We start from the raw sequence: 20,818 nt of genomic DNA, 5'->3' as shown, positions 1-20,818 counted from the left end.
AAAAAAAAAAAAAAAAAAAAAAAAAAAAAAAAATCTCTTTATGTATTCAGTTATTTTTGATTGAGTGCTAGACATAGTATATGAAAAACTGTGGAGATAATTTAAGTATCAAGATGATGTTGTTTTCTTTCAGAGAGAATTTATATTTTTTTCTGGCGGGAGTCTGGTATTCACCTTAATCTAGTTTCAGAGCTTGAGATCACTTAAAGCTGGGCTTTAGTCCTCAGGAGGCTGTTCCATTTCTAGTTCCTCCTACTCTTAGGTATAGCCCTTCAGAGTGCCCAGTTAAAATGCGGGATTTTTACAAGGCCACCCCACAGCAGGCCCTAAGCTGGTATTTTTTCTTCTAGGTCAGTGAGGCTGTCGGTAACTTCTCAGTCCCTTAGCCACCTTCTCTGAAATTAGCAGACAACCCTAAAAGAAAATTGTCTCCAAATACCATGCTTATCTCTTCAGATTATCTTCCCATCCTAGATCATGGTTTCAGAATTCTGCGTTATTTTCTTATCTCTCTGATGCCTTCAGATAAAATTTTCCCCAGATTTTCTAGTTCTCAACCAGAATACTAATCTAAATTACCTAGCGTACATGTTTTAGTCTGTTCAGACTTCTACAACAAAATACGTTAGACTGGGTAATTTGTAAATCATATAAATTTATTTCTCACAGTTCTGGAGACTAGAAAGTCCCAGGTCAGGGTGCCAACTAATTTATATCTGGGGAGGGCTCACTCTCTGCTTCCAAGATGGCACCTTCTTGCTGCATTCTCACGTGGCAAAGGGGCAAGGCAGCTCCCTTCAACCTCTTTTATAAGGGCACTCATCCCTTCATTACCTCCTAAAGGCCCCCACCTCTTAATATGATCACATTAGGGATTAAGTTCCAACATAAGAATCTGGGAGGGACACCAACATTCAGACCATAGCAGCACCTTTACTGTAAGAAGAAAGCCTTCCTTTAGTTTTCTCACCTGTTTTTCTGGATGGCAGGTATTCCGAGTATGCTCAGTTCTGTTAAGGAAAAGTGTAGCACCCATTTAAATGATACTGATTTTGACTGGGCATGGTGGCTCACACCTGTTATCCCAGCACTTTGGGAGGGTGAGGCAGGTGGATCACTTGAGCTCAAGAATTCGAGACCAGCCTGGGCAACATGGCGAAATCCTGTCTCCACCAAAAATACAAAAAATTAGCTGGGCGTGGTAGCATATGCCTGTAATCCCAGCTACTTGGGAGTCTGAGGTGAGAGGATCACTTGAGCCCTGGAGGCAGAGGCTGCAGTGAGCCAAGATCGCACCACTGCACTCTGGCCTGGGTGACAGAGTAAGGCCCCATGTCATGCACACAAAAAATGATACTGATCTGGTAGATTTGTGCTTCATGTTGTAAACCCTGAAAAGCCCTTCCAAGTATCTTTCTTGGTACAAACTCTGAGAGATATAGAGACCCTGAATCATATCAGTTATTAAGTAAAGTAGAATTTAAAATTAAATGAAAGCAATTTTTTTAATTTTTAAAATAAGTATTGAGTAGAATTTTATTAACTAAGACAAATGTCATGAACAAAGCAGGTAGAAAAATACAAAATGTTCTGAAAGTACCAGCATCAGTACAGCCAGATGTGCAGTGGTCCTTAACCTAGAGCATGACCCCACTCACCTAGAGGATAGAAGGAATTGTTTGTGGGAGCCTAGTGGGCCTTGGATTATAGATACCAAATGCCCTGCAGTGAAAGGAGTGGTCCTACAGAACAGAGAATTATCTTTCCTCAAATGCCAATAGTATGAAAAACTATACAGAGATAATTTAAGCTTCAGGATATTATCTTTCTCCTGAGAGCCTTCATGTTTGCTTCCGGCAGCAAACACCAATAGAGCAAAAGACTCATATAAAGTTACTGTATCGCTTAGAGTAGGCTATCCTCCTGGGAGAAGTAGAACTCGAAAATTCTGAGACTTAAGAAAAATTTATTTGTCATTCACATTGCAATCTGGGACAGTGTGTGTAATCTAGGATAGTTGTCCACAGTTTGGACAGCTCTTTTCCTCACACTGATTTAAGAGACGGAGGCTGCTTCCACTTGTATCTCTTCTGTCCCCTAGGACCTTGTCATTATATGCATGGGTGCAGCTGGGCAGCCACATCCAGACTGCAGCTGACAGGAAGGGAGAGAAAGCATGGAGGAGGCATACACCTTCTTTCAAGTTCTAACCTGGAGGTGGCACACTTCACTTATGCTCACTTCCATTAATGAGAGCTCACACATGGTCACCTGTTCCAGCTAGGAACTGGGACAGGTCATCTAGCTAAGTATCCAGGTAGAAGAAGAAATCGTTTGGTGGACAGCTGGCAATCCCTGTCACAAGTGTAATGAAAAATATGACTCGAAAAACAGTAAAAGGTAGAAGCTAGTTTGGACAATGCTCAAGTGCCAGGTCAGGTTTGAACTTTGTCCTGTAACCACAAGGAAAGCCAGTAACTATTTCCGAGCAGGGACGCGGAATGCTTAGGATAATTATTCTGGCAACAGTGAGCAAAATAGATTGTGAAGACCATTTAAGAAGCTCTTATAAGGTTCAAGAAGTAAGAAGGTAATAAAAGCAAGCATGATGGTTGTGGAAAGGAGAAAGAGGAGACAAGATGTACCAGTATTATTAGAGACATGAATTTTCTTTCATAACAACTAACATGTTTTGAGCACTTTACATTTATTAACTTATTTAACCCTCAAAAAACTTTATTATCCCCATTCCACTAATGCAGGAACTGAGACCTAGAGTATCAGTTGGGACAGAAACCAAGTCATAATAAGAGTTAAAGATACAGGAGTGATGAGGAAATGTAGGCAGCATTCATAGATTGCTGTGAAAAAGTGTGGCCACACAGGCAGGAAAGAGACTAGATAGATGGAGAAGCCTCATCAGTTAGTAATAATAATAACAGCTAATGTTTACTGAGCACTTCCTGTGTTCTGGCCACTGATCTGGGTACTGTATACAAATTATGTCATTTAATCCATTTTATAGGTAAAAAGACATAATTTGCCCAGAGTCACACAGTTAGTAAATGGCAGGGCTGGAAATGTTTTCTCAAGAGGGGAACAAGCTATACGTTTGAAACCCAGCTCAACTTCTTTTTCTCTGTCTACTCTCTTGCTCAGCCCCACATTTCCCCCTGCCTTCCACCTTCTGATATATTTTTAGTTGTTGCCCCATGTTTTAGCATCCAGTTATTACCTAGCAGTTTCCTATGTTGGTTATATTTAAACTTTTCCGGGCTGTGACTATCTTCCATCCTTTTCTTAATTGTAAGAGTTCCTAGTCCAACATTAGGCATGTAGTACATACTTGAAAAATACTTGTTTGATGACATTGATTATTTTGTTGACTTCAATATTCCAATAAAAAGTTAATCAAGGACATGTTTTCTTAGATGTTTGTATACATTAGTTACACGTGAGTTCTTTTATTTCATCCATTTAGCTATTAACATACTGATTATAGAGGACTTTTTTTCATTCCTTTAATATTGCAATATGATCGTCTTATATTAAATGTGTCTGCTTCTTTCTTAACAGGTAGATGCTGGCTGGATTGGATTTTGGTCCATAGTTGGAGGCTGTGTTGTTGGAATAGCTATGGCAAGGTGAGAATATTTTGTTAAACTTGTGAGTGGACAGAGGAAGGGGAAAAAAGCCTAAAGATAAATAGGCTCCCCTAAATAAACATTGCAATTCAGGGAAAAGTAAAACAAGCAAAGGTCAGAAAGGGGCACTTGTTCAGACTACAGGAAAATTCTGTAGTCAGGAAAATTCTGTAGTCCCAGCTACTCGGGAGGCTGAGGCAGGAGAATGGCGTAAACCCAGGAGGCGGAGCTTGCAGTGAGCTGAGATCCAGCCACTGCACTCCAGCCTGGGCGACACAGCGAGACTCTGTCTCAAAAAAAAAAAAAAAAAAGAGAAAAGAAAATTCACATGCGTTATATACAATTACTGCTAATGGGATGAGTACGGTGGCTCACACCTATAATCCTAGCGCTTTGGGAGGCCGAGGTGGGTGGACCTGAGGTCAGGAGTTCAAGACCAGCCTGGCCAACACGGCAAAACCCTGTCTCTACTGAAAACGCAGAATTAGCTGGGAGTGGTGATGAGCACCTGTAGTCCCAGCTACCGGCAAGGCTGAGGCAGGAGAATTGCTTGAACCCCGGGAGGCAGAGGTTGCAGTGAGCAGTGATTGCGCCACTGCACTCCAACCTGGGCAACAGAGTGAGACTCCATCTCAAAAAAAAAAAAAGAGAATTTGCTGCTATAAGAAAGTTTCTCTGGAGTAGTCCCTTCCTCGAGTGTTTTTTTGGAGACTGGAAATGTATTTCCAGTGTAATTAAACTGCCTCTTTCCGTGTTATTGGAGAACAACATCTATGAATGGAGCCCGAAAAAGGTAATGTAATAATAAAGACAAATTAATAGTCGTGGAGACTAAAAGGTTTGAGAAGAAATCATTCGTAGAAGTGTCATTAGAACTTTCCATGAACAGGCAATGTCCTGATTAGCAGATATTGTATATTTATGGTCTTTTTTGGCAGATATTTTCCTGTGGTTATCCCTTTTTGATGCAAAATGTCTGTGAAGACTTTCAGTTTCATCACACTCTCTTTGATCATAACCTATTACGACAACACATTGTTAGAATGAGTCAGAAGAAGGAAAAGGTCCCGTTTGTTCTAAAAAAAAAAAAAAAAAGGAAAAGAATTAAAATGTCATTCTTTTAGGCAAATGCCTATAAAACTACTCTTGGTATTTTCCAAAGAGATAATATTCATTCACTTCCCAAATCATTTTACTATGCTCAAAAACAAAATTAGGCAATCAGCTTTACCATGAAGAGGAGAATCTAATTACATGTTTGGGAAGATCAAATAAGAGCCATATATCACCTCAATATCTAAATACTTGAATGTAATTGATATGGGGTAATGTTATACCTAGACTTTATGGTTCGTATAGTGTTTCAGGGATATTAAAAGAATAAATTGACACTGTAATTTCTAAATCATTTTATTTGAAGTTTTAAGTTAGGAAAATATAAGAAAACTAAAAACTAAAGAAGCAGAAGGGGAAAATAGTATTTGTAGGAAATCACTGATATTAAAATTACATCAACCTGTCTTATTTTGACAAGAATTATACCTCATTTTTCTAGTTAAATCTCCAAGCGAATTATAGTGAGTCATCATTGATCACATCCTGTTCTGAGCACCAAATTGGTCAAAGAGGAAACAATTATGTATCAAAAATGATGTCTCAAATGTTTATTTCTCATTATTTTCCTTCTGTACCCCTTAATTTTAACTAGATATTGATACAACTAGAGGGAAAAGTTAGACTGAGGACTTTTCTGCTTTTCATTTGTTGAAATGGAAGTTCTAAAAAATACTACCCTTACTCTGGGATCTGAAATCAATTTCAGTTATTTCCTAGCCCTAAAATCAACTTTAAAATTACTTTCCTAACACCATTTTTAGGGATTCCCTAGAACAGAGCTACCTTGTAGACATGAGTGCTTTGGGTGATATTTTTGTAATTATGTTGTTAAAGACCACTATTAAAGGTACTTCTTGGTCCTAATAATATACTTCAGTGGTATCAGCCTATTCAAAAGGACTGGGTCTCCAAAAATAGCAGATTACAGCTGTCGGTTTATTCTTGTATGATCCGTTTCTGTGACACATTCTTGCAATTCAGCTCTGATTTGTACCAAAAACCTGTTTGATTCTCTTATACCTTGTCATCTCTGTATCTGACAAATAAGTTTATGCAGCATACCAAAATGTAAATCTGAAAACTGTTAGGTAAGCGTGGGATTAAAACAGTCTTTTGGATTTTCTTGAGGAACATTTTGTAAAGTTGTGGAAACTTTTTCAGCATATGTAAGAATTTTCTGCTTGAGGACAAATTTAAGTCACTGGGCAAAAGTTAATTAATTTTTCCCACCAAAAGATGGCATCAGCTCTCATAGGAAGTCATTTTATTCTAGAAAACACAAACATGATTAACCATATCATGTCAAATAAGTACAAAACAGAAGACAGTATTCAAAGTTTTAACAAAGACAGTCTCATCATTACAATAGAAATTAAAATTAACTTTAGAAAATTCAAAGTGGAGAGAATATAGTAAATGTCGTATTTGAGATGGGATCAGCTATTCTATAACAGGAACAATTCTGAAGAACAAAATAAATTTTGCAGCCAGAGGATTGTGCCTATATAATCAACAGTTAATCTGCAGGTGAGGAAAAGCAGCTGGCAAGTGGAAAAATTTTTTGGCATAGCTAAATGATAAGCATCTCTACCAAATGCCCTTTAGTTTCATGAAAACTCAAACATGAAAACTTAAAATACTATAAAAGTCCCAAGTTTAGAAGAATAATATTCCTATTCTGGATGCTGTGTATGTTTTCTTTTCAGGAAGTTTACAGTCTGGTAGGGAAGACAAAAAATAAATGCAAAAACAGGACAATTTCCAATAGAGAAAGTGCTATGAAGAAATAAAATAGAAAGTGGAGATGGGATGGGGAAAGATTTCTTCACTGAGCCCAGAGGGCCTTTTGAACTGAGACCTGAATGGCCTGAGGGGTAAGCAGGAGTAACACGTGAAGATCTGGGGGGTACCAGCATTCCAGGCAGATGGAACAAGTACAGAAGCTACGTGTTGCTGTGGTAAGCAACCATGGCATGTATGAGAAAGAGAAACATGGCCATCCAACTGGAGAACAGTAGGAAAAGAGAGAGCAGTGGCAAGCAGCAGGTCACATAAGACCTGAGAGGCTCCGGTGAAGGCAACTGTATTTGTTCTCGGAGTGAGTTTGAATTTTGAGAGAGATCTTTGCAAATTCATGTCAACAAATTAACCTGATCTTCAAAACTGGGATAATATATATTCATTATAGAATGTTTGGAAAGTATAGAAAAATATAAAGAAAATGACAGTGGCACTTAAAAACTCAGAATCAGCCGTGCATGGTGGCTCATGCCTGTAATACTGGCATTTGGAGAGGCTGAGGTGGGAGAATCCTTGAGCCCAGGAGTTCAGGACCAGTCTGGGCAACATAGGGAAACCCTGTCAGTACAAAAAAAAAAAATTATTTAGCCCAGCTACTCAGCAGGTTGAGGTGGAAGGATTGCTTGAGCCTGGGAGGTTGACGCTGCAGTGAGCCTTGATCACATCACTGCACTCCAGCCTGGGCAATGGTGAGATCCTGTCTCTAAAAAAAAAAGTAAACACTCAGAATATATCCTATAATTTGTAGATCCTGAACAAAGATGCCATTTTTTTGTGTTTTATAAGAGAAAAAATTATCACAAAGTAACATCATGTAAGAAAATTTGTTTAAAAAAACACACAAAACTGTCTTTTAAAAGAATACATGGAAAATTCCTCAAGTAGTAGTTAATGAAAGTGTGTCATTTGTTTAAATAGTATTTTAAATCCCACTAGAATTAATAGAACGTTTTGTTTTAGGTTTGCAGATTTTATCAGGGGTATGCTGAAACTAATTCTTCTCCTCCTGTTTTCTGGAGCTACGCTGTCATCCACGTGGTTCACCCTGACTTGTTTGAACAGCATCACACACCTACCTTTAACCACAGGTGAACATACGCTATTTTTGAACTTTTAATAAATATTTTTGTTCATAGAAATGTACATAACTCTGACAGTAGGACTTCTTCTTGCTTTCTATAAGTAATTGTTAAATATACAAAAAAGTTTCTCTTGTCCAGTCATCAAACTATCATCTTATCTAAAGAGTCCAAGAAATAACTAAAAATATTTTAATTGGTATTTTTCATATGGAAAAGAAGTATAATCTTTAGCCTTAAAATGTAGAGCATGGAAATGCTTATTTTTTTTTTAAATTCCTATCAGAGCATAATACAAAGATTTTATCCTGGTTATAGTCATTATATCAGTGTTAAACAATAATAAAATTAACAAAGGCAAAAAAACTGTGGTATACTTCAGTAAAATTATTTGAACCAGCCTCTATAGGTTTATTTTACATTTAGTTTTATTACATCATTAATATAAAGTAAAACTTACTGGAAATACCTGTTGAAAGTATATTACAGCCAGCTTACTTAGCTTATCTGATAGACCTGAAACATTTTTAGTTGCTGTTGTTTTTGTTGTCATTATTAATATAATCAATTCAGAGTCTATTAGTTTTCTATCGCTGCTGTAAAAGTTATGCAAATTTAGCAACTGAAAACAACAGAAATTTATTACCTTACATTTCTGTAGGGTAGAAGTTTAACACAGGTCTCACTGGGCTAAAATCAAAATGTGAACAGACTCTAGGGAAGAATCTTTTTTCTTGACTTTTCCAACTTGTAGAGGTCACCCACATTCCTTGTTTATGGCTCTGTCCTCCGCCTTCAGAGCCAGCAACCTTGGGTCAAGTTCTTTTCACGTCGCATTATCTGTGCCTTTCTTCCATCATTACATCTGCTTCTGAACCCTTCTGCCTTCCTCTTTCTTCCTGCTCTTCCACTTCCACTTTTAAGGATGCTTATGATTACACTGGGCCCACCAAGATAATCTGGAATAGTCTCTCAATTTTAAGGCCAGCTGGTTAGCAACTTTAGTCCCATTTCAACCTTAATCCCCTTTGCCTTGTGAAGTAACATATTCACAAATTCCAGATATTGTCATGAATATCTTTAGGGGAGGGAGGGCATTACTCTGCCTACCATGGAATGTTTTTAAAATTACTATGGCTTTATTATGGATTATTATTGGCTTATAAACCAGAGACTGTTAGTGCATCTTCCTTTCTTCCAGCAAAATATTAAGATGCATATTTTATATTATTTGCAAGTAATATTCAGCTACCTTTTGCATTATATATTCAATTATAGGATTATTTGTTATAAAGGTAGATTGTAAGATTGTAACAGTCATTTATAACAAGCATTTGTATGAATAGAAGTAAATAAAAGTCTGAAAGTGACTCCATAGGGACCTGTTGGCCAGTGGCATGTATGTTCCATGGGAATCTTTGAAAAGGCAGGTGTTTTTGGTCTACATTATATGTAAGGAATATTGCATATCCCAATTTGAACCCCTATACTCTGTAATAAAAGAACCACCAGTTTACACATCAGAGGCATCAAATCTTTCAAGGACAGCCATTTATTTGGGATTACCTACCAAGTTTGCAGTGATAATAGGGCGAGGGGATAAGGTTGCCCTGTACTAAAAATGAGCAACCTCTGCACCAAGACAGCCACCCTGGAGTGCCTCAGTAAACTTCACAAGGGCAGCACAGGGATCCGCAACATCTGTCAAATACTGGTTGAACCTCTAGTTCAGAGAAGTTCCCAGTTTCTGCATTAGATTCTGCTGCATTCTGTTTGATGACATCATATCTTTGCAAAGTAGTTTTTTTGGCAGTTGCTGTGATAAAAAGGAAGTACACACAAGTGCCACACAAAAATTAGTGTGGAACACAAAATGAGGGTGGGGGGTGTCCAGTCTGATTCCAAACTTTTAAAAGTCTTGCAGTGCGCATCAGTGCACACATCTCATCAATAGGTAATTGTGGTTCTCTAAGATTGAAATAAAAATATATTTCCGTTAGTTTATGGGTATTATTTTTTTAATGGCTACTAAATTGTTAGGACATATAATACATGTTATTAAATAGTTTGAACCAAATGATGTGATTAATGGGATTGTTGGCTATTTATTTCTTTTGGCCTTGGAACACTGTGAAAAAAATTATTGAGACACTAGGAGTGCTAAGAACAAAGAAGGCTTGGAAATCCCTGCTCTACACCATCCTGCCAACAGTCCCTCTTTTCTGTACACATGCTTAGCCTGGAAAACCCAGTTGTCCAAAGTAATAATTAGATACAGAGTAAAATACTGTGCACTGTTGTACACACTGGCATCCTACATTGGGGTTTTGAACAATTTTGGCAAGTATTCTGAGCCAGAGCCAGAATTTTTTTAAAAATTTTATTCTGGTATAACTTCATAATTTAGCAGTTGTACAACATTCTGGTAGAACAGTCTTAGTTTACAATTCTTCTTATTCATGGCATTACATTCAGTTTTGTGTGTGTGTGTGTGATATTGTATGTCAAGTTAGCATCTGTGAGATTTTACAAGAACATAGTGATGAGGACATAAAGAACAGATTTCTTTCCCTTGAATTAAGTATAGAATTTGTATTATAAGATAGTGCATTCCATTAAATTTTATGTCTTTTCAATTTAATATGATAAAATTAACAGCTTTATCTCTGGGTGGAGGATTAAGAGTGAGCTTAATTTTTTAATCTCTTTTTTTTTTGTCTGGATTTGTATGAGTATGTTTTAATTTTATAATCAGGGAAAATGTATTTGAAAATTATACATCTTTTAAATCTTAAAATTGATGTGATTGACGCTGGTCAAGACTATATTTTACCAGTCTGGTATTGAAAACAATTATGTTGGACAGAAAGGAAAGCAGAATTCTAAATTAACTTAAGGCCAGAATTGAAAGATAGAGTTGATGTGGCCAGCTTAACAACCACAGAATTTATAAGTTCTACTGTCGTTTTCAATTGTAAGTTAAGTTTTTGAATGTCACTTAGATACTCCTGAAAGATACATTTTTACCTTACAGGCACACTGAGTTAAGGACTAGATTTGTCCACATTCCTTCTCTGAATTATAGCAGGTTTTTGTCTCTCTCCCCTAATACTACTTAATAGTTACCTGGGTATATATGTCTTATCTTCCCTGCCAGTCTGAAAATCTCGAGCATGGTTTTTTGCCAACTCCCACTGTGGAACCTAACACAGGCCCTGAAGAAGGAGTGAATGAATGAATGAATGAATGAATGAATGAATGAATAAAGTATATGTTATCTCCATGTGAGCCGCTGTAAACATTACTTGTTGCCAATGGTAGTCAGCAGTTGTGGTCACTCTTATTCAGCACTTGCTGTAGGAAGGTAGAAGGGCACGTTTTAAATGGAACACAAGAATTTAAATAAATCCGTCACAGATACTCTTACAAGCCTTGTAAAAATCTGACCTAATTCCTTTTAAGTAGAAGAGATTTCATGAAAGGAAACTTACTACAAAATCTAATTATAGACAAATCTATACCTTTAGGCTTGTGTTTAAAGTCCATAATGGCAAATTCATGTTTCTTTTTTACTAGTCATTCCTATTTTAATCAGGAAAATATCTAGTCTTTTTCCTCTTTCCTAGCAAACTTAGAATTTCTATTATGGCTTTTTATATATCAGAAGACTCTACATGAAATGTATTTATAAATATATGCACTAATTTAAACTGTTTAATAAATGGAAAGCTAGTTAATTTTGTTCAACCCATGTGTTATAAGTGCTACTGCTGTCTCATTAAAACTTTTTTTTTTTTTAGACAGTCTCACTCTGTCACCCACACTGGAGTGCAGTGGCGCAATTTCAGCTCCCTGCAACTTCCATCTCCCAGGTTCAAGTGGTTCTCATGCCTCAGCCTCCCAAGTAGCTGGGATTACAGGAGTGAGTCACCACGGCCAACCTCATTAAAACTTTCTATTGCAATCTTTCTGTAGTTCACTGGTTGTGATATTATTGTTACCATCTTTACAGAAGAAAATCTGGGTCATTCCAGTCTCCCAGAGCATACTGTTTTGATACATTTATTTGCTTACATACATCCTCTTGGAGTCTTTTCCTTAGGGAAACTCAGAATATTTAAAATTGCATTATGTCTTTATTAATTGAAGTACTTAGAATAGTGCGAATAAATAACCTCATGACTAGATAACGTGAGTTTCAAAATCTTGAAGTTTATGCAGTAAACAAAATTGTGAAAACACATTCTTCATCTTATCTGAGAACTAGATGTCTAGCAGCCCTGTTAGCCACAAATCACCAAGTCATTTTGTACTGAACAGATGAATGCTTTGAAAATGGCATTTTGAAAAATGTTAGCACTTCGCTGAGTTTACTGAAACAGTATAATTTGACTGTTTGACAGAAGTTGCCTTGGGAGAGATTATTTATCTAATTTCATCTAAAGTTACTAGAATGCTATGACAGTGATATCAGAAACACGCTGGGTGGGGAAGTAAGGAAGGACAACTAGCTAGGCAGAAGCCCCCAGGGAGTGACAGCTGACCACAAGGTGACTTCAGGTGTTATTTTAAAGAAAGGAAACATACCCAGTTGTATTGAAAGGCATGCAACAGCTGGGTCAGTGGCTTACACCTATAATCCCAGCACTTTGGGAGGCCAAGGCAGTAGGATCACTTGAGGCTAGGAGTTTGAGATCAGCCTGAGCAACATAGTGAGGCCATGTCCCTACAAAAAATTAAAAAATTACCAGATGGCATGGCATGTGCCTATAATCCTAGCTATTCAGGGGGCTGAGGTGGGAGGATCACTGGAGCCTGGGAGTTCAAGGCTATAGTGAGCCATGACCACTGCATTCCAACCTGGATGACAGAGTGAGATCCTGTCTCTTAAAAAAAAAAAAAAAAAAGGCATGCAACATGTATAGGCTAGAGAGTAATCCTCTTGCTATATTTTCATATATTTGGCCTCTGTTCTTAACTACTCTTCAATTTTATGGACTAAAAGTGACAAAGTCTTGTGCTTATGACAGACTGCTCAAGAAAGAAAAAGTAGAATATGGATTAAAAGAAGAGAATGCATTTGTGAAAAATCTTAATGTAAGATCATTAAATGCCGAGGAAGATCATATAATGTTTATCTATGGAGATTTTCAAGAAGAGGAATAAGTCTTCCAGCAGATTCTGTGTTTCTTAGAGTTGGAGGGCTTGACTAGGCATCAGTGAGTGTTCCATGATTTAATAGTACATTGCAGCAAAATATACCTCATCCTCTTTTGGAACCGCAGTTGCATATACTGTGTATTTTAATCAGCAGTAGATTATGAAGGCCACAGCAGTCACTTGTTTTAGGAAGAAATGTGATGCTGAGACAAGAGGTACAGCTCAGTGATATAGAAAAGTGTATCTGTGTGTGTGTACACACATACATGTATATTCTATGTATTCAGCACGCTCAAAACCTATGGAAAAGCTATGTAGTTAGCAAACACTGTGAATGTTTCTTCTGGCTGCTTATTGTTTCTCTTTATATGTACCTTCATTTGCAAAAGGTGTATTTTCACTTATTCAAGTTTAATTGGATTGTGAAATAGTTGTAATAAAGGTCTAATCTAGTAATTCCCAGTTAACTTTCCTAACTTCATCGTGAAATAAAAGTTCAGTCAGTATGCACAATAATAAAAGTTTGCCCAGTAAAGTATATTAATGTTATAAGCCTAACTTTCAGAGAAATTTCTTGATTCTACTCCTTAAGATAATTTATAAGAAATATGTGTTGTGTTATTTTATAATGCTTATGTTATAATGTTATTTTATTTCTTCATAAACCTCTAAGCAAATCTTCTATTATTCTTTTCCACCAAGAAGCACCTACAGGTTTTTTGATTTTTTGGTTTTTTGTTTTTCTTCTGAAACAGTCTCACTCTGTTGTCGAAGCTGGAGTGCACTGGTGTGACCTTGGCTCACAGTACCCTTGACCTACCAGGCTGAAGCTATCCTCCCACCTCAGCCTCCCAAGTGAGCAACTACAGCGTGTGCCACCACGCCCAGCTAACTTTCTTTTTTTTTTTTTTTTTTTTTTTTTTTTTGTAGAGATGGGGTTTCGCCACATTGTCCAGGCTGGTCTCAAACTCCTGAGCTTAAGCGATTTGCCCACCTTGGCCTCCCAAAATGGTATTACAGATGTGAGCCCTATGCCTGGCAAGATTTTTGTTTTTAATATCCTGGTTAAGTTCTCCTCCCTACATATATTTAAATTTGTTATTGATCTACTTAAATGAACTTTAGGCATCATCTAATATAATTTATCATTCAGTAAGTGAATCTCTTCTATCACATCCCAGGTTTATGTTCATCTGTCTACAACTTGAATATCTCCCACAAGAGAAGACATTACCTGTTTTGTTGTTAGCTCTGGGGCCTAGAACATTCATCCTCCCAGTGAGTTATAACTGATTTGAAGCAACAAAGCTCGCAGAGAACAAGTCTACTCCCTTTCTCTTCCATTGACAGCCCTCAGAACATTTGAAGACAGCTGTCATGTCCGACCTTAGCTTTTAATCTAACCATCCCTCCCACCACCATCACCATTCTTAGAGCCATTCCTCATCGGATGTGGATTCCACACCACTGACCTGCCGGATCACTCTCTTCTAAACCTATCATAGCTTGCTAGGGTCCTCCTTAAAATATTTTACTAGAATTTAGCACACTTCCTGCTGCATTCAGCACCAAAGCTGTTGCTTCTATTGGTTAGACATGCCTTTTTTTTTTTTTTTTTTTTTTTTTGGAGAGAGGAATATAATTATCATCTTAACAATGTGCATATAAATGGTTGCTGGGGCAGCAGGTGTCCATCCTATTCCTTAGAGTAAGAGTGATCTGAGGTTATTTACTGCTCTAACATAGCAGCCTCCACATAATACGTATCCGATAAGTCGTTTTGAAGAAAGGCTTAAGCTAAGTTTTCCCTCTTCTATACTTAGACATTTGGGGCCAGTGTTATATTTATTGTGATTAAAATTCATCTTTTTGTTTGTAACCTTTTGATATTCTTTGTTTTTGGTTCTGTCATATAATGTGCAGTCACTTCCAGCTTTTGTGCTGAATACGGATTTGGGAAATACGCCTTTCATGTCAATACCATTGGATTAAAAAATACCAGGCCTTGTTATTTTTTGTTTTTTTCACTCTGACACAGTGAATTGGCAGAAAACATGCTAGAGAGTCTGTAGGCCTTAATCATATTATTAGCACTGCTAATTTACAGTGTTTCTAAATAAGCTGTTTTTTTACTTTCAGAACTTTGGTCACTTCAACTGTAAAATACTTTACCTGCCTCAAAGAGCTGATAGGATAATCAAATAAGATAATATATGTGAAAGCAGTTTTTAAAATATTTTTAGACATTATATAAATCCAAGATTATGAAGTTGCAATTGTTACTGCTGTCTTGAGAATCTCATTAGATATTGATAGAATAGTTCTTATTCTTATCTGTGATTTGTTTTATAACCACTGATCCCCTAAGTTTTTAGTGTAACTTTAGTTAATAAAAATGTATTCATGCATAGTTTTGTTTCCCTAAAGTTTAGTAATTTCGTTTGTTGTGGGAACAAGGGTGGGAAGGAGTACTTTCAGGGTTATGATCCAAGTCATGTGCTTGAAATACATTCATTTTTAACTGTAGTTTGTGCTGCACAGGACTTTGTTTTTTGCAATTTAAAGTGTAGGCCCATGAAATTTTATTAGCTTTTTATTAGAAAAAAAGTCTGCATCAGCACTTCAGTTGTGTTTGTTCTGCTGAATTACCTTGAATTTTTAATTGAAAGGCAGTTGATTATAATTTTAGTATCAGTATTATACAAAGTTATGGAAATATTTAATGATCATGTAGTTTGAACCCTCCATGACAAGCAGGAAATTATCTTGTCTGCCTGACTTTTAATAGATGACATTCACCCACTGAATGTATGAGACTCTAAACTGAAAACTCAAATGGAAGTCAAATTCAGACTTGGAATAATCAGCATCTGCTTTATGCATGCCCCAGAACACTGGAATATATTAAATCAGTCCTGACACAGCTACCTTCCCCCATTCTGATGATGAAGATCTTAATCTAACCCCTTCCTGGGTAAATTATTATGATTGTTTACTTATTGCAGTAACAAGTGATTTCCACATGTCTATCCAGTGTAATAAAAACCTCTTGGTCATTACTTTTATAGTAATACAAGAAGCAAACACCAATACTGAGACAATTGAATGAAAATACCTAATTTTTGATTACTGGCCTCTGAAGTTGTATCATCCATTTATCCTACATATAGTAGCCCATTTGTCCTCCATATATGGGAATTCTAACAAATGAAGTGGGAATCTTCATGTCAAGGATTCTGCGCCAAGGCTATGTTATGTGGCTCCTGGGTATAGACATCAGCTCTTTGGGTCAGCTCACCTGGTGATAAACAATTCTGAGCTCATGAGCTCACAAACTCACATGAAGTGGAGTTGTGTTCACTGTCCATTCATTTGTTCATCATGAAATTTCTTTTAATTCTATTAACTAAGCTATACACATAGTAAAAAAATTCAAATTCAAATAGTAGAAAAAGAGTATAGAGTGAAAAGTCACTACTCTCCTGTGACCCCCAGTTTTCCTCTCTAAAGGCAAATCTGATTGCCAGTTTCTTCTGTATTCTCCTAGGGAATTCTGTGTATTTACAGACAGATAATTTGTATGTGCCCTTTATTTTAATATAACATACTTTTCAGCACCTTTTTCACTTATGTATCTTAGGTGTTATTAATATTATTGTAATACATACAGAGGTGCCTCATTTTTAATTGTATAATATCTCTTTGGATGTTTTACAAATTTTTAACCAACCAACACCCCACCACCCCATTGGGAGTTATTTAGCTTGTTTTGAATCTTTTCATACTACATTTTTTTTGGTAAGTGTTCTTTGTATACCTATACCTGCATAGCAGTAGGATAAATTCCTAGGCATGAAATTGCTAGGTCAAAGAGTAATTACATCATTTATTTTGATAGACATTTCCAAATTACTCACCAGAAGATGAACTATTTACAGTTCCATCAGGAATGTTTAACCACAATAAAAACTGTATCTTTCCAACAACAGTTATTTATCCCTCATCTTCGAAGTTCCTCCCAGGATTTAGATACATAGAAAGCCAAAATCCAATGATTCTTAATAAGCATGAAATGAGGGCCAAGGGAGTTGTATGGTCGTGAGGTCTCAGGGTTTTCAGACAGAGTCCACTGCTTCCCCGTGAGATGTGTCAGAAGAGACTGGACTCTTCTGACACATCCCATCCCCCTTTCTTTGTACCGTGCTTGATAAAAAAAAAAAAATCATTAAAATCAAATCTCTCTTTTCAAGACTCTATATTGATAGTTCTCTTTCAGTGTGTTCTTACTATATTTTCATTATTTTACCACATAGAATTATTCTGTTAACCAGATTGTGATTATTTTCAATTATTACATTTTAATTTGTCTGATTATAAATTATATGTAGGAGTACATTTCCTTCAGAAATAAAAATGTAGAAAGTATTATTTCAAAACATGTTTCCTAAAAACAGCTAATTCCATTGGAATTTGGGGATCTTTACTCAGAAGTAGCACTTGGTGGTCCTTAAGAGCTTGATTTTTTTCCTGTTATTTACTTCAGTATTTTCTTGTTTTAAACGCTTAGGCTCATCTATGTTTGGGTCAATGGTTCTCTTTCCTCTGACTACCACTGACTGATCAACAAATTTTTATTTTAAAAAAAATGATGATGATGATGATGATGATGATGATGATTATTTGGAGAAACAGGGTCTCACCATGTTATCCAGGCTGGTCTCGAACTCCTGGGCTCAAGCAATCCTGCCTCAGTCTCCCAAAGAGATTACAGGCATGAGCCATCATGCCAGCTTGATCAATAAATTATTCTAGGCCAGGCGCGGTGGCTCACACCTGTAATCCCAGCACTTTGGGGGGCCGAGGCAGGTGGATCACTTGAGATCAGGAGTTCGAGGCCAGCCTGGCTAACATGGCAAAACCCCATCTCTACTAAAAATAGAAAAAAAATTTAGCTTGGCATGGCGGCACACACCTGTAATCCCAAATACTCAGGAGGCTGAAGCAGGAGAATCACTTGAACCCGGGAGGCAGAGGTTGCAGTGAGCCAAGATCGCACCACTGCACTTTAGCCTGGGCAACAGAGCAAGACTCCCCATCTTAATAATAATAATAGAAAATAAATAATTCTAAAATGTTTTGGAAATACAATACTCTATAGAAGCCACCAATGATATTCCATCCCTAGATTTCCTAAGGTACTACTAATGAGTCATATGTAAGTAGAAAATGTGATGATTTATATGATCTACATCTAGCAGATATATTGTGAACATGAAGTATTAGGTTCTGTTTTGTTTTTAAGAATCTCTTGCCGGGCGCGGTGGCTCAAGCCTGTAATCCCAGTACTTTGGGAGGGCGAGATGGGTGGATCACGAGGTCAGGAGATCGAGACCATCCTGGCTAATACGGTGAAACCCCGTCTCTACTAAAAAATACAAAAAACTAGCTGGGCGAGGTGGCGGGCGCCTGTAGTCCCAGCTACTTGGGAGGCTGAGGCAGGAGAATGGCGTAAACCCGGGAGGCGGAGCTTGCAGTGAGCTGAGATCCTGCCACTGCACTCTAGCCTGGGCAACAGAGTGAGACTCCATCTCAAAAAAAAAAAAAGAATCTCTTGAAAATTATGTCACGTTTTAAATGGTATTTATCATAGCTATCAGATGCTTCCCAAGTAATTGTGCACATAATTTGGTCACTGCCTTGGCCAGCAGTATGTTCTTTATTCACTAAGTGATTCTTTTGTTATCTATTTCCATATCTATCTTCTATTCAAAGAAACAGTCGAAGTAATTACCAACTATTTGTATTATCAGAATATACTAAATATTTTATAATCCCCAAAGACTAATGTAATTGGAGGGGGAAGCAAGAGTGGAGGTTAATTAAAGAAATTCTATTAGAAATCAGTGTATACTATTATTTTATTTTTTTACCCCTTCAACAATGTCATGGACTGTTGATGATTGCATCCGTTGTGGTAAACTTTGGTAATTTGATACGTTCTGTGAGTGTGTGAATAATACATAACAGATTTAATGTAACTTCCTTACTTTCTGCAATTCTCATACAGGATTGTTTTTTCCTTAACAAATATTTTTATTAAAAATATTTTCCTTGTAACCTTAAACTTAGGATAAATTCTACTCATTATTATCAGTGAATATGATATACTTATTAGGATATAGAGACATGTTTTAGGTTTCTAAATAGGGTATCATTTTTTCCTTTCGGGTTCTGTTTTCACCTTCAAGTTAAAATTAACAAAGGTTTATAGAGAAACAGTAGTAGCAATGATAAAATTAATTGTAGTATATTTCCCCAGACTTTCTTATAAGAATAACATCCTTATTCAATAGATTTTGCCACAGAATAGTGTTAATAGATTTTTTATGGTTTGATTGGGGATCCTAGTCACTATTAATTGTACGTTTCTGGATGGAATCTTTTTCTGTATTTCAGAAAAGTTACTCATTTAAAAAAAATGTTGACCTCAAACCCATTCCAAAATTGTGGACTAATTCCGTTGTGTTTCTCAAGAAATTACATACTATATAATGTTTATTTTGTGCTTGAAAGCAATTATTAACCTCTTTAAATTATTAATCTCTTTAAATATGTAATTTTCAGTAACATTTAATGTTTCTGACATTTATTCTTAGATTTTACATTCTCTTTCTAAAATTATGGAACGAGTCTGAAGGAGTGTGACCAAGCAGGAGAAGAATCCTTTTAATTATATGATAGTGGTAAATTGTTTTGTGCTCTGGAATAATCCACCAGAAAGATAAAGGAAATAAACTGGTACCCATCCAGCAATAAAATGGTTTGTGTCTACTCCAGAAAACCACAGCAGAGAGCTGGCAGATGTATGAAACTTTGTCAAACTTTATCAACTACTTTTGAAAAGAGAAGACATTTTTGAGTCAATACTTGGGAAAGAGAACACCACAAAGATCTGTCTGATATGACTCACGGCCACTACTGTGAAACTAAAATGTTTGTGTTTTTATTTTAGTGACGTTGTATGCCTCCTGTATTCTCCTGGGAGTGTTCTTGAATAGCAGTGTACCTATATTTTTTGAGCTTTTTGTGGAAACTGTCTACCCAGTCCCAGAAGGAATTACTTGTGGAGTTGTCACTTTTTTAAGTAATATATTTATGGGAGTACTTTTATTTTTTCTCACATTTTATCACACAGGTAAGAAATTTGATTTTTTATTTACTGTCTAAATGTGTTACGAGAAAAGTTTGGGTCAGTATAGAAGTTTTTATATGGAGAAGTCTCTAAGGCAAATTACTTAATGTGAGCTTGCATTGCCAGTAAAAGAAAAATTCCTCAATTGCTTTTCTTAAAATGCATTCTAGCTCAAGTGCACCCTTACTTTTCCCTGGCCCGGCCCTGTACTCCCCGCCCCGCGAATTTCTGAATTAATTAACCTGGACTGGAGCCCAGGTGATTCAAATATGCAGATTCTCATTGAGAACCTCTGGTCTGTTGCTTTTTAAAAACTACTTGGAATCTCTCTTAACACAGGGTATAATTTAATGTTAGGGGTGTATATGGAGTTTAAAGCCTGATGAATGAGAGGAAGTCACCCAATGTAAGGAATGCTCTAAAATGCGACCTCCAAGAGGCCAAATTGTTTATAGGAATGTTTCTGACAGGGTTATAACTGAAATAATAACCATGCTAACCTCCTTGACTAGAAAACAAATTTTGAAACTTTTTTTTTTTTTTGAGACAGAATCTCACTCGGTTGCCCAGGCTGGAGTGCAGTGGCACCATCTCAGCTCACTGCAACCTCTGCCTCCCAGGCTGAAGCAGTTCTCCTGCCTCAGCCTCCTGAGTAGCTGGGACTACAAGCAGATGCCACCATGCCTGACTAATTTTTGTGTTTTTAGTAGAGATGGGGTTTCACCATGTTGGCCAGTCTGGTCTGGAACTCCTGACTTCAAGTGGTCCACCCACCTCAGCCTCCCAAAGTGCTGGGATTACAGGCATGAGTCGCTGCACCTGGCCAG

General features: G+C 36.9%; 1 protein-coding gene across 1 annotated transcript in view; it reads left to right on the top strand.

Annotated features, from left to right (window-relative positions):
- SLC49A4 (solute carrier family 49 member 4) overlaps positions 1-20,818 on the top strand; it is an 85,752-nt gene that overhangs the window by 57,302 nt on the left and 7,632 nt on the right. Inside the window, exons 6-8 of the mRNA XM_017855360.1 lie at positions 3,577-3,644; positions 7,521-7,648; positions 19,812-19,994. Coding sequence (XP_017710849.1) covers positions 3,577-3,644; positions 7,521-7,648; positions 19,812-19,994 — 379 coding nt within the window. The remainder of the gene's footprint in view (positions 1-3,576; positions 3,645-7,520; positions 7,649-19,811; positions 19,995-20,818) is intronic.

This window comes from Rhinopithecus bieti, unplaced genomic scaffold, assembly GCF_001698545.2.
Source record: "Rhinopithecus bieti isolate Rb0 unplaced genomic scaffold, ASM169854v2 scaffold_39586, whole genome shotgun sequence".
Classification (NCBI taxonomy): domain Eukaryota; kingdom Metazoa; phylum Chordata; class Mammalia; order Primates; family Cercopithecidae; genus Rhinopithecus; species Rhinopithecus bieti.
This window is presented reverse-complemented; position numbering and strand designations above follow the sequence as displayed.